The sequence below is a fragment of the Rhipicephalus sanguineus genome, chromosome 3 (assembly GCF_013339695.2).
Source record: "Rhipicephalus sanguineus isolate Rsan-2018 chromosome 3, BIME_Rsan_1.4, whole genome shotgun sequence".
Lineage (NCBI taxonomy): Eukaryota > Metazoa > Arthropoda > Arachnida > Ixodida > Ixodidae > Rhipicephalus > Rhipicephalus sanguineus.
In genome coordinates this window covers 172,044,224-172,058,659 of record NC_051178.1, presented here as the reverse complement: position 1 = coordinate 172,058,659, position 14,436 = coordinate 172,044,224, and the positions used below count along the sequence as shown (strand labels likewise).

Genomic DNA, 14,436 nt, shown 5'->3' with positions numbered 1-14,436 from the left:
CGGATATTCGCACACCCATACTAGCCATCGTTTGACGCTTCACACTAATGGGATGCAGTTCTAAACATTTTAACACGAAAGTGTTTTATGCCGGGGTCCACCAAGACTTCAGTGACGTATTTTCGTCACGGAAATGCCGTAGAAAAAATTTACACGATCAGATGGCAAAGAAAAAAAGTTCCGTCAACGGGCTTCGAACCCAAGACCGCTCGGTACGCAACAACAGATGCCGGGCACGCTATCCACTGCGCCACGGCCGCAGACTCTGGAGGCTTTACAACCGCGCCTTTTATATCTACCACTCTCCCGGTCGGCGGGGTGGTGTTACCCTCTGGGAGCGGTAAAGTAATTCGTCATTACTGTGGCCTCCGCGATTAGCACCTGCAACGCGTTACACGTCCGTCCCATTCGGCGCGTTTTCAATAGAAGTTCAATTTTGTCAATGCCTTAACACACCGCGAGGTGGCGATCTTAGCCCAAGCGTCGTAGTAGGGTGGCTAGAACGGGGAGGTGTGAAAAGCGGCCGCGAAAACCGGTCCCCAAATCGCGCCGATGCCGCAAGGGGCGCTGTACGCAGAGGCGCGGGGAGTCGAGCAGACGACGTGCCGCGTAGCGCCGCTCATGTACGGCAAACCTGTCTCGCGCTATTAGCTTGCAACAGTTTGCTGCGTTAATCGTCTTTTTCCTTTTCTCTTTCAGCGGGTGCAGTAAAAAAGGGCACACTGTGACATATTCCTCTCCTAGTAAAAAACAGCGCGAAAACTACGAAGACGAGACAGATGAAACAGGACTAGCGCTGTCTCGTCCTTGTAGTTTTCGCGCTGTTTTTTACTATGAATGTGTACCAACAAGCTCAAGTTCGTACGCTTCTCATCTTCCTCTCCTTTTTTACTGATTTCCGTGAAGGAATGCACGCGAGAAAGAATATATCGGAGTGACATGCGCACCAACCAGCAAATGTCGATTGGTGTTACTTCCTTGAAATAAAAAAAAAATCGTTACACACAATATGGATAATTTAAAAAAACACATATGAAGCCAAGGGTAACTAGAAAGTTAGATTAAAAAGTAAACATCGAGTAAATGAAAATGATAAATGAGCAAGCGGTCATACTGTCATGTGGAATTTATGAAAGAGATAACCCTCGCGGTAGTAAATATATAGATCTGAAGTAATGCAAAGATCGATCTAGACAAAATGGATTTGGAACAAAGAAAAGGGAAAGAAAAATAAACCATCGCGGTAATCTTTTCGTCATATTTATATAACCGAATACAGCATAACAGACATATCCCTCTGAATATAAGGACAGTAACTTATTGTTAATCATATCTTCTGAAGTGGAGCTACGAGGTACCTCTTTTTCTAATTGTAATATCGGCGACAGAATAAAAGGAAGTGGTCCGTTGTTTCAATTGACTGCAAAATTTGCACAACGGCCGGGGACGCCATGAGACCAGCATCATATAAATAAAAATTCACTCGTGGAATCGGACCGCGTAATCTGCTGTAAGAAACACACCGCTGTTTATTCCAGCAATACCTTACATGTACGAAGTTTTTAAATTTATCCAGTGATAATTTGCCAGTGTCGCTTTGCAAACAAGCATTTCTATACCTTAAAGCTGTCGCATAAGCCGTATCTGGTAAATTATGAATCAGAGCTCCACATAGAGATACTGAGGCTCAAGAATCCACCATTTCATTTAGATACAATCCGCGGTAGCCCAGTACCCTCAGCAACCAAATTTTTTGTAAGTTTGCAGGTATTAGATAACGAAACATGCTCAGGAGTGTTGAATTCGCTGCCGTATATAGGAATGCTGAACATACCGAAAGATAATCTGTAACTATAACTGCTGTTGATTCATTTGACGGGAGCTTGCTGAAACAACAGCCAGTATTTCTGTAATTAATATAGGTGTATATATACGATGATAAGAGGAAGATAGAAAAAAAAGCGCTAATTTCTGCAACCCAATAGGGAGCACGGCTAAGCGCCTTAGGTGTATGATTGGGAAGTCGAATTGAAAAAGACCACTGAAAAGAGCGAGAGATGATGCCTAACCCAACGTTACTAGACTAGGTTAGCAACCTAGTCTAGTGACGTTGTTGTAACCTTACCCTCTACCGATGCATAAGTCGCGTTTTTTTTATTGACATAATGAGTTGTATTGCTAATTGTCATGTGAGCAAGGTAATTGTGTACTGGTAATTTAAATACAGAAATGGCATTTGTTTAGCATTAGGAGAAAAAAAATATCACGACATTGTGTGCGAAGGATCGAACTGAGCTTACTTGAAGAGTCAATATGTTATATTTTTACAATTAGTAGTTCTAGCAGCGCTAATGCGAATCTGAGGGGTGTTCACTCACGACCAATGTGCTTCAAGAATAAACTAGGTTTTTAAATGAAAACGTATAATGATTGTCTCTGAAGCGAACTGTATATCTTTAAAAATGTACGTTTTAACTGTTGGTGTCTCTGATCTAATTACCGACCATGGTAATCGCGCTTCCATATCTAACACGTTGTTTGCAACGAACATTAGAAGTCCAAGGCACAAGCGGAAATCATTCCTTTCTAATAGTATTAGAGGTTTCATTTTTTAAGCTGCGTTGCCAAAGAAAAAGAACAACAAGAAGAAAACGGCGCCCTATACCGGGATAGGGCGAACATACATTTTGTTAATCATTATCATTGTATTTCTTCGCAATTCAGTTCTTTGGTTTCAGAGTTTTCGTAGCAGCAAGGAACGAAGCACCAGCGTTCAGTTCTCTTCGTTTTATAGGGCATTTTCACCACAGCTCACTAATGCATGACTCGTGTACAATAAAGAACACGTAAATGGTGAAAAGAAAAAAAATCACGCCGCGTTTCTTTGTAATAGCCTTCCAACGGGCAATCTGCGACAGCGGCGGCTGTACCCGCGCCCCCTGCAGCAGCGCCCCTGGCGGCATCGGCGTGCAGAGGGACCCTCTCTGGCAAGGGAAACGCGCGGCGCTCAGCACACCTCCCCATTCTAGCCACCTTAGTCGTAGTGTGCCTCGATGTGTGCGCCCCCCTGCAAAACGCGCATCAAGGCACCCTAAAGCGTCGTAAAAGCGCCGGCGTCGCTCATAGCATCACGCTAATCCAAACCAAAAAAATCACAGCATATCCACGGAGTGAATGATGATGAGTGGGCGAAGCTGCGGAGGTTCATCGGTAAACCGTGAATCTTCCGTGAATTCTGCCCAGTACATCATCACCGACGTGAGATCGGGCGCGTTTATACTAAAGGTTCGATGAGTTATGACGACTTGCAGCTCACTTTAATTTTACATGTACGCTGTGAATTTTCATTGTTTAGAAAACCATTGCTTTAGAAAAATCTGGCGTCTTTTCGTTTTGCTTTAGAAACATCTGGCGTTCTTTCGTTTTGCTTTTACAAAACATCTGGCGTCTTTCGTTGGTTTATTTCATCAATCAACGGCGTTTTGAACAAAATTTTTATTGTTTAATCACGCACAGGAGAAATATCACCAGGCACTACCTTGGAGGTAAACAATGGCTGCTAATGGGAATGAGAGACAGAAGAAGTCGGCTTTTAGCTAACACTTACACTTCTACTTCTACTAACGTTTCCTACTGGAACATGCCAATGGCTGCTAATGGGGAATGAGAGACAGAAGAATTCGGCTTTTAGTTAACGCGCCCGCTGCGAATTTTTTATTGTTCAACAACGCACAGGAAAAATCTCCCACCGGCACCACCCTGGAGGTCAAGATCTGGTACTAGCGTTACGACTGGTTACGCACTACTACGACTACGAGGGACGAACGGGTGCCGCAGCTTCGCCCCTAAAATAGCTCTGCAACGCGTGCCTGCCTCACCTGGCTGCAACACCGCGTTCCCGGCTCACGCGCTCGCCCCGAGAAAAATCGCGGCCGGGCTATCGGGGTGGCGCGACGCGCTTTGCGTTTCCCTCTATTCCGGCCGTGGTGTTCAATCACCTTTTAACATGCCGCGGGATGGCGACCAAGGAGGTTTTTCTTTAACCTCCTTGATGGCGACCAAGTTGTGCGTTCAATATGCGACGCTCTTCTGGCTATCACACCCCGTTCTCTGATTACGCTTTCACCGTTAACTACTACAGCTACCATAAGGGTTTATTTAATCATTTGGCATGGACGTTAGTCGTCGGGATGGAGATGTACCACCAATCATCAAAGTGGGCCCATCCACGTTAAACGGTGCTATAGCTGCCAGACATCAATATACATTGTGCAAACTCTCTTATATCAATGTACAGTAACCATTCAGTTACTTCTGCAAGGGCACGCTTTACTTTCGTGTTATTCCGATTCCTATGACGGAGGGATCAACCATTATTTTTCTTCAACGCATACGTCCGAGGAGATGGTTTAGCGAGTTTGGACAATGGACTACTATGAGCTTGCGTTTTTACGCGCTTGAACATTATTGCTGGTATCTGTGGCAGCACCAAAATGGTTGTTCTTTTACTCAGGAACGACACAGACAGACAGAAAAACTTTATATCGCATATCCAGAGTGTGCAGAACTCAAGCAGTTACCTGGAGACAGCTGCAAACTAACACTCATTCTAATCCACTGCTACATCACCGCATCTAGCCTGACAGCTATCGCACCATCATCTGTAAAGTCTGCCGACAGACAGAGCTACGCGTAAGCATATGCTCTAGGAATGCGAAACTAAGGCTAAAAGTATTAATCCCCATGCTCTGTCGGTAAGGTGGGAAGCCGCTCTACTCAGCTTCAAGCTCGCCGACCAACTCTGGGCAATCCAGCAGGCCCGTGAAGCGGCGGAGAGGCAAGGCCTTGACGTCCCGACATGGGAGACCTGAGCCCAGGCCGTTAATCTGCCGGAGACTCAATAAAGTTTTTCCATCAATCGATCCGGCGTGTTTATGGGCTGGGCTCCAGCCTAGGTGTCGGCTAGAAGGTCTTGCCTTCTAGAGGCTTCCTCGGCCCGCTGTTTTGCCCAGAGTTGCTCGTCCAGGGCTGCGTGAGCAGCGCGGCCCGCCAATGCGCGCGTAGGCTGTCGGTGGAGGCCGCGTTCTCCCTATTGTGTATTAAAGCGAAAACCTTAGATGATTCATCAAACGCGAAGATTGACCGTCCGCGTCCGAGTGATGCAAAAAACCACCATCACGTGATGACGTCACAGTATGACGTTGTCACGACGTCGCAGATCGACAAATTTTATGACGTCATCAAGACGTCACTGGGACGTCACGTGGCGTAACGTCAGATGATCACGTCGTCACATGACATCGTAGCTGGGTCAAAGGCCGGCCGATCACGAAGGCAGCGCAAAACCACGTTAGCTGCAGAAAGCTTTCGGATGGTGGCGGTGCAAGATCAACACGTGGACTGAGAAGCAAAAGAAGATTGCTTTCGTCTTCGAGTCGTCTTCGGTGAACGCATAAGGGACCCTGAGAGTTTTTTTAATCGCTGTCGTTCCCATAGTATGTGCTCTAAGATCGTTCGTGCATAACAATCTTTGCATTGATCGGGCGTGTATATATTTGGATATATATGACGTAGTAGTGCCGGACTCTTATATATTTTGGTTTGTAACTGTCGACGTCGGACAGACTGCGACCTATTGAGTTTAACGAAAGCTGGTGGGTAAACGCGCCTCTGCAGTTTATAATGTTTAGTAATGTCATTGAATGTAGTCATTCTGTCCTCCCACACCCACACATCGAGACTCTGACGAGAGATCAACATCTGGAGTCCTCGAGCTACGTTGTGTGCTGCCTCGTTAGAACTGACGTCTCCCGTGGGGTCGGGTTTGTGGGCTTGGAATAAAATAGTATCTAGGGTTTTACGTGCCAAAACCGCAATATGATTATGAGGCACGCCGTAGTGCAGGGCTCCGGAAATTTCGACCATAGGGTGTTCTTTAACGCGCACTGACATCGCACAGTACACGGGTCTCTAGCATTTCGCCTCCGCGGCCACCGCGGCCGGGATCGAACCCACGACCTTCGGGTCAGCAGCCGAGCACCGTAACCGCTACACCACCACGGCGGACGTGTGGGCTGGGATCCATAGAATGTAGACGCATCGGCCGTCACGGCTTGTTTTGCCTGTGTTAAGAATACGAAGTGCCTCAGGAGAGATTCTGCCATTTGCAAGGTTGCGTACTGCCGTTTGTGAATCGCCGATTACATAATAGGCGTCAGTTTGTGCTATGGCCATAGCTATGGCTGTCTCTTCCGCTGTTTAATGCGTCTCGTGTTTATTGTAAGAGTTGTGCTGCATCGTTTATTGTGGTTAACTACCGCTGCGCCGAAACAGACCTCTGTGTTTGTAACGAGCGGCCTTTAAGAAGGCCGCTTCTTTGTGGTTTCCGACGCTCTTTATCATATATTTTTTCCTCTGGTTTGCCTTCTTCCTGCGGGGTGTACGGGGTGCATGTTTTGGGATAATGGGGGGACTGTGAGCTTAGCCCGTGTGCCTCGAGGAATATCGCATCTGGTGCTATACTGTGTGTGATAAGTGATGCCTAGTTTTCTCTAGGATGTATCTACCGGTCTTGGTTCTAGGTAGGCGCTCGTACTATGCAATACGTTGCGCCTCTATCAGTTCCTCCAGTGTGTTATGTAAACTATAGCTCTAGGAGGCTCTCTGTACATCTGCTTTGTGTGAGTCCCAGCACTTGTTTGTATATTTTCCTGATCTGGCTGTTTATTTTCGTTTTTTTTTTCCGCTGCGAATTATCTATGGTATGCGGCCACATACGTAATTTGCCTAATGAAAAACGCGCGGTTGAGCCTTGTGACATTTGCTTTCGTGATTCTTTTGATTAAGCGCATCGTTTGAGAAACCTTTTCTTCGAGATTGCCCCCGAACCGTTTCCCCTTGATACTGAAATATTTCCCACTCATTTTTACACCAATCACACGTAAACAAACGGTAACACGGTACGATTTTTTTAAAAGCCCGCCGCGCGATTGCTACAGCAGGGAGCACTCACCAGGAAGTGGGGCAGGCCCTTGAGCAGGTGGCGCACCTCTTCATTCCAGCTGGTGCGGCCCAGCAGGTGCCTTCCGTGGCCTTCGAGTATGAGCTCGCGGATCTCGGCAGGATCACCTTTCTGCAGCGCCGCTGTCAGCTTCTCGTTCAGCGCCGTGGACGCATGGGCTGCAAGCGTTTCACTCGAGTCACGTACACCGGATGCGTGAAAAGGAGCATAGCCACCACGCCACAGGAGCGCCTCTCATAGCGAAGCTGTTTAATATGGCTGGTGTAGAAAATGTGGTGGTCCGTGAGTGCGCAAAAACTGTAATGAAGGAGCAATGCGAGCATATACGCTACCTCGAGGGGTTTCCGCGCTTGCGCTACTTCCTCTTCATGTTTGTCAGCATACATAGCTAGGCATGATACCCGCGCAGCATGAATCGCTACCCATAAAATCCTTTAGGTATTTTTAATATCCTTTGAGCTAACGTCCCTGAAGGCAAAGTTTGAAGCACGTATCGCTTAAATGTGGTGACAGAGAAACGAAAAGCTACGACAGAAGACACTTCGATAGATCCCAGCTCATGTTAAACACCGGGGCCGCGGGTTTCAGCTTCGCTGCTTAATCTACCGAGTGCTTGAGTGGCGATTTTTTCTTGCTTTAGTACTTTTATTCAGTTTCAACTCGACGCGCATGTTTACATGAACTGCCAGACGCAATAAACGAGAAGAGGCGAGGGGTTTTCCATCATGGCACCCGTCTGTCTTATAACAACTTTTCAGTACAGACGGGGAGTGTTGCGAAGGCTACAGCGAAAGACCGCGACTTCGAGACGGGTGACACATTAAATTTTTCTCTTCGATATAGAGCAGGCAATCAGCTAAAAAAAAAGGGAGAAAGAAAAGAATGAGGAGCCATTTCACTGTGTGAAGGTGTATGACCAGCGAGGTAGTTTAGTACTAAATACAGAGGTTACACAGAATTTTCAACAAACGCGCGAACTCATTTATTGTCTGAATCGGCACTGGGCGCATCGGCACGGCGTGTTCTACTGACTACTTATAAAAAAAAACGTAGAATCATCAGCCAGATGCCCTTTATGCTGACGCAGCAGTACCCCGTCCGGACGTCTTCACAGCTGCAGTTTTCACTCGTAACGGCCAGGAAATAGTAACAGCCGCAATCAAAGTCGCAGAAGGCCGGGGTTTCAGTCCATCCCCACCAGGAAAATTTACTGTGTTTTACTTCGACTGGGTAGCGCAAAAACACGGAACAAAAGATAGAGACGTAGACAGCACAAGCGCTAACTTCAAACCACGTTTATTTTGGAACACGCAAGAATATATACACCACTAATCACAACGATCTCAACTATCGGCTCATGATACGACAACTCTTTAGACTAACAAGAAAAAAACCATTCGTACTACTGCGCAGAATACCACATGCGTCGGACGGCGAACACACCCCAAAAACAACAAAAGATTCACTCATTTAGAAAAACAAAAAATTTCATACACTCTTTTCGATTCCACGCGCGACATCAGGTACTGACGCGATATTAGGACGCTACACTAAGGAATGATAGTTCCTTATCGTGTAGGTGTACAGACGGCTGGCTTACGCACGAGGTGCCTTGCCTGTGGATGATGCAAGCCTCAGTTATCTCACGAGTTACACGATAAGGAACTATCATTCCTTAGTGTAGCGTCCTAATATCGCGTCAGTACCTGATGTCGCGCGTGGAATCGAAAAGAGTGTATGAAATTTTTTGTTTTTCTAAATGAGTGAATCTTTTGTTGTTTTTGGGGTGTGTTCGCCGTCCGACGCATGTGGTATTCTGCGCAGTAGTACGAATGGTTTTTTTCTTGTTAGTCTAAAGAGTTGTCGTATCATGAGCCGATAGTTGAGATCGTTGTGATTAGTGGTGTATATATTCTTGCGTGTTCCAAAATAAACGTGGTTTGAAGTTAGCGCTTGTGCTGTCTACGTCTCTATCTTTTGTTCCGTGTTTTTGCGCTACCCAGTCGAAGTAATGCAACTTTACCAACCTGCCCAACTTGCCGCACTTATTACTGTGTTTTATTCACTTATTTTTGAGATTTACAGTCGCCGGACACGTAGAAATCCCGCCAAAGAGACAGATACAGCTTCTCTAAAAGGGGGGGGGGGGAGTGATAGTTCCTTTTTTTTTTGTCACACCATATTGTAACGTGCGTTCTTAAAAGAAGTTGCAGCTTTTTTGGACATTAAGGCATACAAGAGTGTAAATATGCGCAGCGTGTAATTTGATTGAGCTGCCCCAAGGAGGTTAAAAAATATTAAAGCCAGTTCCGCGTCTGTGAAATATGAGTGAACAGCTGGCAAGCAAGCGCCGCCACCTGGCTAACGCAGACTGAGTTATTTCTTCATCTTTCATCTTCCTTCTCGCTTCTCTAATCTGTCTTTGTATATCGTTTTCTGCATCTCCTTTCATATTTCTTTCTTTATCTCTTTCTATATTGCCATCTCTCTCTCCCTTTCCCTCCTCCTGACCGTCATGTCACTCCTCCTCACCCTCACGTCCCTTTCCCACCCCTTGCTATGCTATACTACGCACAACTATGCTATGCTCCTTGCTAAACTATACCATACAAGGTTGTACCATGCTTTCCATATTATACCACATACCACACTACACTACATAGTGTAGGCTATACCATACTCTCTCCCCTCCTACTTTCCTTCCTGCTCACATTCGCCCCATTCCTCCTCACCCTCACTTCCCTTTCCCACCACACTGCTATACTATGCTATGCATGGCTATGCTATGCTGCTTGGCACATGCCCGCTTTCTGTCGAGCACATCCGCCGAGTTTTGTGAAACGACGGCTAAAAATTCTGAGCTGCCCACAGTATTTATATCGTGCGTCTATATATTTTGCACGCCACTGATGCACCGGCAGCGCGCGCCAATCGCGGAGGCCGCGCTTAGCCAAAGTACCTTGCGCTAAATACGCGTATGAAACGTTCAAGCGCAGGGTCCTCATATCTTGCGGAGCTTGCCGAAGTTCATAAATCAGTGATATATCTATTTTAATTTTTTTTTCATCTAAAATATTACAAATCCTCAGATAAAAATCATACTCAACAGTCAAAACGCCCCTGGAATACTTTTACATCAATCAAATCGAACAACAAATAGGCACACTATATTAAAGAAATCAACCAATGCGGCTGTCGAATTTCCGAAGGGTGCGAAAAAGCACAGATGAACGAGGCCATTACAAACAGTGGCCTCAGCGGATGTACACGTCGAGTAGGTACGCTATACTCGCGGACAACTTTTCTTGGCATTGAAGCGAAGGCTACAGAGCCACAATGCACGTATCCTACCGCTAATGAATGTAGTCCCACAATTGCGTCCGTATTTTCTGCGTGAGATATATAAAATTTTCCTTCATTTACTACATGTAGCTTTTTGTGACGGAACGCAGCGCACACAAGCGAGATATCTGCATTTCTTTTACTTTACACGTTGTCACTTTGCGTTTTTGCGTGCGTGAAAAAGTCACGCCTTTTACCCGTACCTTAGACACCAAGCAGCGTTTGCGTCGAAGTGCAACGCTAGCCATCACACTCCACGGCGTTACGAGACGCGCGCCAAACCGGACTACTTCGCGTAGCAGTACATGTGCAGACGCTCCGTCCCCGTAGCTTTCCCTTCAGTGCCAAGAAAAGTTGTCGGCGAGTATAGATTAAACCGAGAGACAGTACAGAACACGATTCGTGGAGCTTGCTGCTGTCCCATAGTAGGGTGCACATAACACCCTAAATCGTTAACAATTTGATCTAAACACCGACTTGGACACCGTTCAAGGGAGAGCTCATTAGTCTCATAGTAGAGCACATAGTAATCTAAATCGTCGAACATATGAGAGCGCAGTTCTTAGGCGCCCGTTTCTGCGTTGAGCGGTGTCACCGTTGGCGTTGTCGTCAGCGTAACCGATAGGGCGAATGAGGAGTCTGTCGATATCACGAGCCACTGAACCTCGCTTTCTTCCTCCGACACGCGCGCTGTACAAGCAAGGCAAAGTATACGCAGCCGTAATTACACGCGAAAACGGAGGCCCTGCCTCGTGCTGCAGCGTCAGACATTTAGGAGCAACAGAGGCGGAAGAAGTCGCCATTAGAGTACTGCACGGGTCCGGGCCGGGCCGGGCCGGGTAAGGGGTTGTTGGATCGGGCCCGGGCCGGGCTCGGGCCCGTGATCTTCGGGCTCGGGTCGGGCTCGGGCCTGAGCCAGGCCCGTATTAGGCCCGGGTCTCATACGTATATGTATAATTGCGCGTGTACGTTGTGTGGCTTTGTTTTTGTTGTTTTGTGGGGTTTAACTTCCCGAAGCGACCCAGGCTATATGAGACGCCGTCGTTGAGGGCTCCGGGTAATTTAACCACCTGGAGTGCATTGGCGTGCACAGAAATTGCATGGTACAAGACGTATACAATTTTGCTCCTACGGTATGGTACATGGGATTTCAAGACGCGCCTAATGTAAGTTTCCGCCATTATAGTGAGTGAAAGACGTTCTTGGGTACCGTGTAAGGAAAGCAACAGTAAACTGCCTAGATTAGTGTGTATAAGATGTGCGCGTTTGTATCTAGGGAAATATTTCGAGTATGCAGCTACGCTCACATGCCCGTAGACTGGCCAACGCGACTTGTGAGTCATTAATATCTCAGGAGCTGTTTTTCGTGCATTTTAAGTGCAAGATGCAGAGCGACTCTTATCACAGGGCGAACGCCGTTGTTGGTTTTCTCATTACTAGTGGTGAGGCGCCAGACCATAGAGACACTCGTTTCCCCGAGTGTGGCTCACAACTGGAGTGATGAGGCTAGAGAAGCGATCCGGGATTCTGGGAATACCCAACACACAGACTGAATAGTTTTATTTAAACCACCCTTTATTCAACACACCGTTACTGTATGCACGTCTGACACAAGGACGGTGGCTCGCTCGTTAACGGGTGTGCCTCGCTTTGACAGATCTACGGCACTGCGGTGGCGGTGACTCGGGGAAGAAGGGTGGGACAAAGAACCTTGCTGTTTCGAACACGAAAACGTAGTGTAGGTTGGGTGCAGTTGCCTGTCGAGGAGTCAACACGACAGCTTTAATTTATGTAACGCTGCCCAGCCTGGTATATTCCTCCCAGAAGCAGCTAGAGAACGTTTTTTTCCCCATTACATTGTGCAATAGATGAAGTTTGCAGGAGACTTGCTACTTTTACTCAACAGCCCTAGCTCGTATGCAGTTGATGTAGACTCAACCTAAAAATGTATGTCATGCTTTTTTTTTCTCCACTTTATGCAGGTATTATATTACAGCGAAAGCTGTTATGAGATCATTTCACCGGCCGTTTTCGGCGCCGTAGTTGTCCGCCGCCGCCGCCGCCGCCGCTGCCGCTGCCGCCGCCGCTGCCGCTGCCGCCGCCGCCGCCGCCGCCGGTGTCCGTAACCACTATCGCTCGAAATAAGAAAAAAAAAAACGAAAGAAAAAAATTCCAGGATTTCAAGCACCGGCATGGCTCAGAGGTGAGGCATTGTTAACCTCTGAGCCATGCCGGTGCTTGAAACTGCCTTGCAAAAAGGTCCTATACAGGCTTCATGTCGGGAAGGAACCATATTAGCATATGCAGTATAGCGTGATAGAAGAGTAAAATAAGCACCAAACGACGCACAACGCGAATTCTGTCACAAGGCATCACACAATGCGAATTGCGCAACGAGTAGGTTGTTGAATGCTTCCAACCCATTACAAAAGGCTCTGCCATAATTCTTCATCGTCATCAGGCACAGCATCAACAAAGTGCGCATAATGTCTTACATGCATTTAGCAGGTACGACGGCTCTCCGTAGAATGACGAAAAATGGCACAGTGCCTGCTGCCCTACTTCTAAAAAATTACAATGATTTATAGCGTAGTGGGTTCCTCGCAAGTGCACTTGTATTGGTTGCCAAGGAAGCCCATAAGCGCATGATCCATTTCCTCGGGGTCTCAGTAAAGTTCTTCGCCCCCCCCCCCCCCCCCGTCTCTCTCCCACGTCAACGTATGTTATACAGTATGACGGGAGAGGGAAATAGCGATCGGGCGTCACCCAATGCAAATTGCATAACTGGTTGGCCGTTTAAAGCTTCCAACCCATTACAAAGGGCTGAGCCATAATTCTTCATCGTCATCAGTCGTCGCGTCAACAAAGGGCACATAATGCCTTACAGACGTGTACCTGGTGCCCCGCTTCCCCGCAGAATGACGAATAATGGCTTAGTAGCTGCTTCCCAAGTTCACAAAAATTGTGATTTATGGCGTAGTGGGTACCTTTCTAGTGAACTTGTATTAGTAGCCCCGAGGCAGCTTAGAACGGGCTCTAGAAACGCCGCTCTTCCAGCTTTCGCTGTGACTGCGCTGCGGTTTCAGCGCAGGCCTGTAGTTTTTTTTTGTAGTTGTTCTTTTAAAGGGGCCCTGCAACACCTTTCCTAATTATATTGGAATAGTCTCATTATTGACGTATGACTCTTCACGAGTCATATGCCGCAAAAATTTTTCGAATCCGTCAAGTCTAAGTGGTGTTACCAAATTATAGAGATCACGTTCCGCAGCTTTCTCTCTCAACTCAACGCAGCGAGCGCGCGGAAAGCTGCGCGCGGCGAGAGTGGAGGGAGGGAGGGCGGAGGTGCGAAGAGGCGACGTCAGCGCCGGCGGCATTTTTTTCTGTCTGGCGTCTCGGCGCAACCACGTGGTCTGTGCCGCCACTTCCGGTCGGCTTGCGTCGTTCTCGTCGAGCGGAGTCGATCGCGCTGTGTATCGCGCGTGCTTGAAAACTGCGCGTCGGTTTGGTAATGTTGGGTGTGCACCTCGAACGCCGTAGTGTTTTCATCACTCTGCCAACCATGGAAGCAAACGTGCGCGCTCGCTTGGAACGAATGACAGCTGAGATCGGTTTCGGCCCATACTCCGATACACCGCCTCGTAAGACGGCACTGGCAGACGACCCCGAAGCGCCGCCATTACCGGAGGCCAGCATTGTTATCGGAGACACGCTGCGCCCGTGCCTCGGTCGGTCGTGAGAACGTGCCGACGATGCAGTTCTCAGCTGACGAGGCAACACTCGAACGGCTGCCACTCTCAACGGCAACCGGCGACAGTCAAAACCACAGAAATATTCACGTTTTCGGCACTGCGCATGGCGAAGAAAACGGAACCACGCAACTACGAGCAGACAAGCTGTCGGTGAGACCGGAAGTGCTAATATTAATGTTTGTTCGGTGTTTTTAACGCGATAACATAATATAAACGTACATATTATCTACTTATTGAACTCAAAATTAACAACGAAAGTAATAATGAAGGTGTTATCGTGATTATAACATCAGCCAATGGTGGAACTGCCGACAATCGCGTCAT

General features: G+C 47.4%; 1 protein-coding gene across 1 annotated transcript in view; it reads right to left on the bottom strand.

The window, feature by feature from the left end:
• The window catches only part of LOC119386095 (uncharacterized), an 82,987-nt gene that overhangs the window by 37,124 nt on the left and 31,427 nt on the right, over positions 1–14,436 (bottom strand). Inside the window, exon 15 of the mRNA XM_049414219.1 lies at positions 7,013–7,179. Coding sequence (XP_049270176.1) covers positions 7,013–7,179 — 167 coding nt within the window. The remainder of the gene's footprint in view (positions 1–7,012; positions 7,180–14,436) is intronic.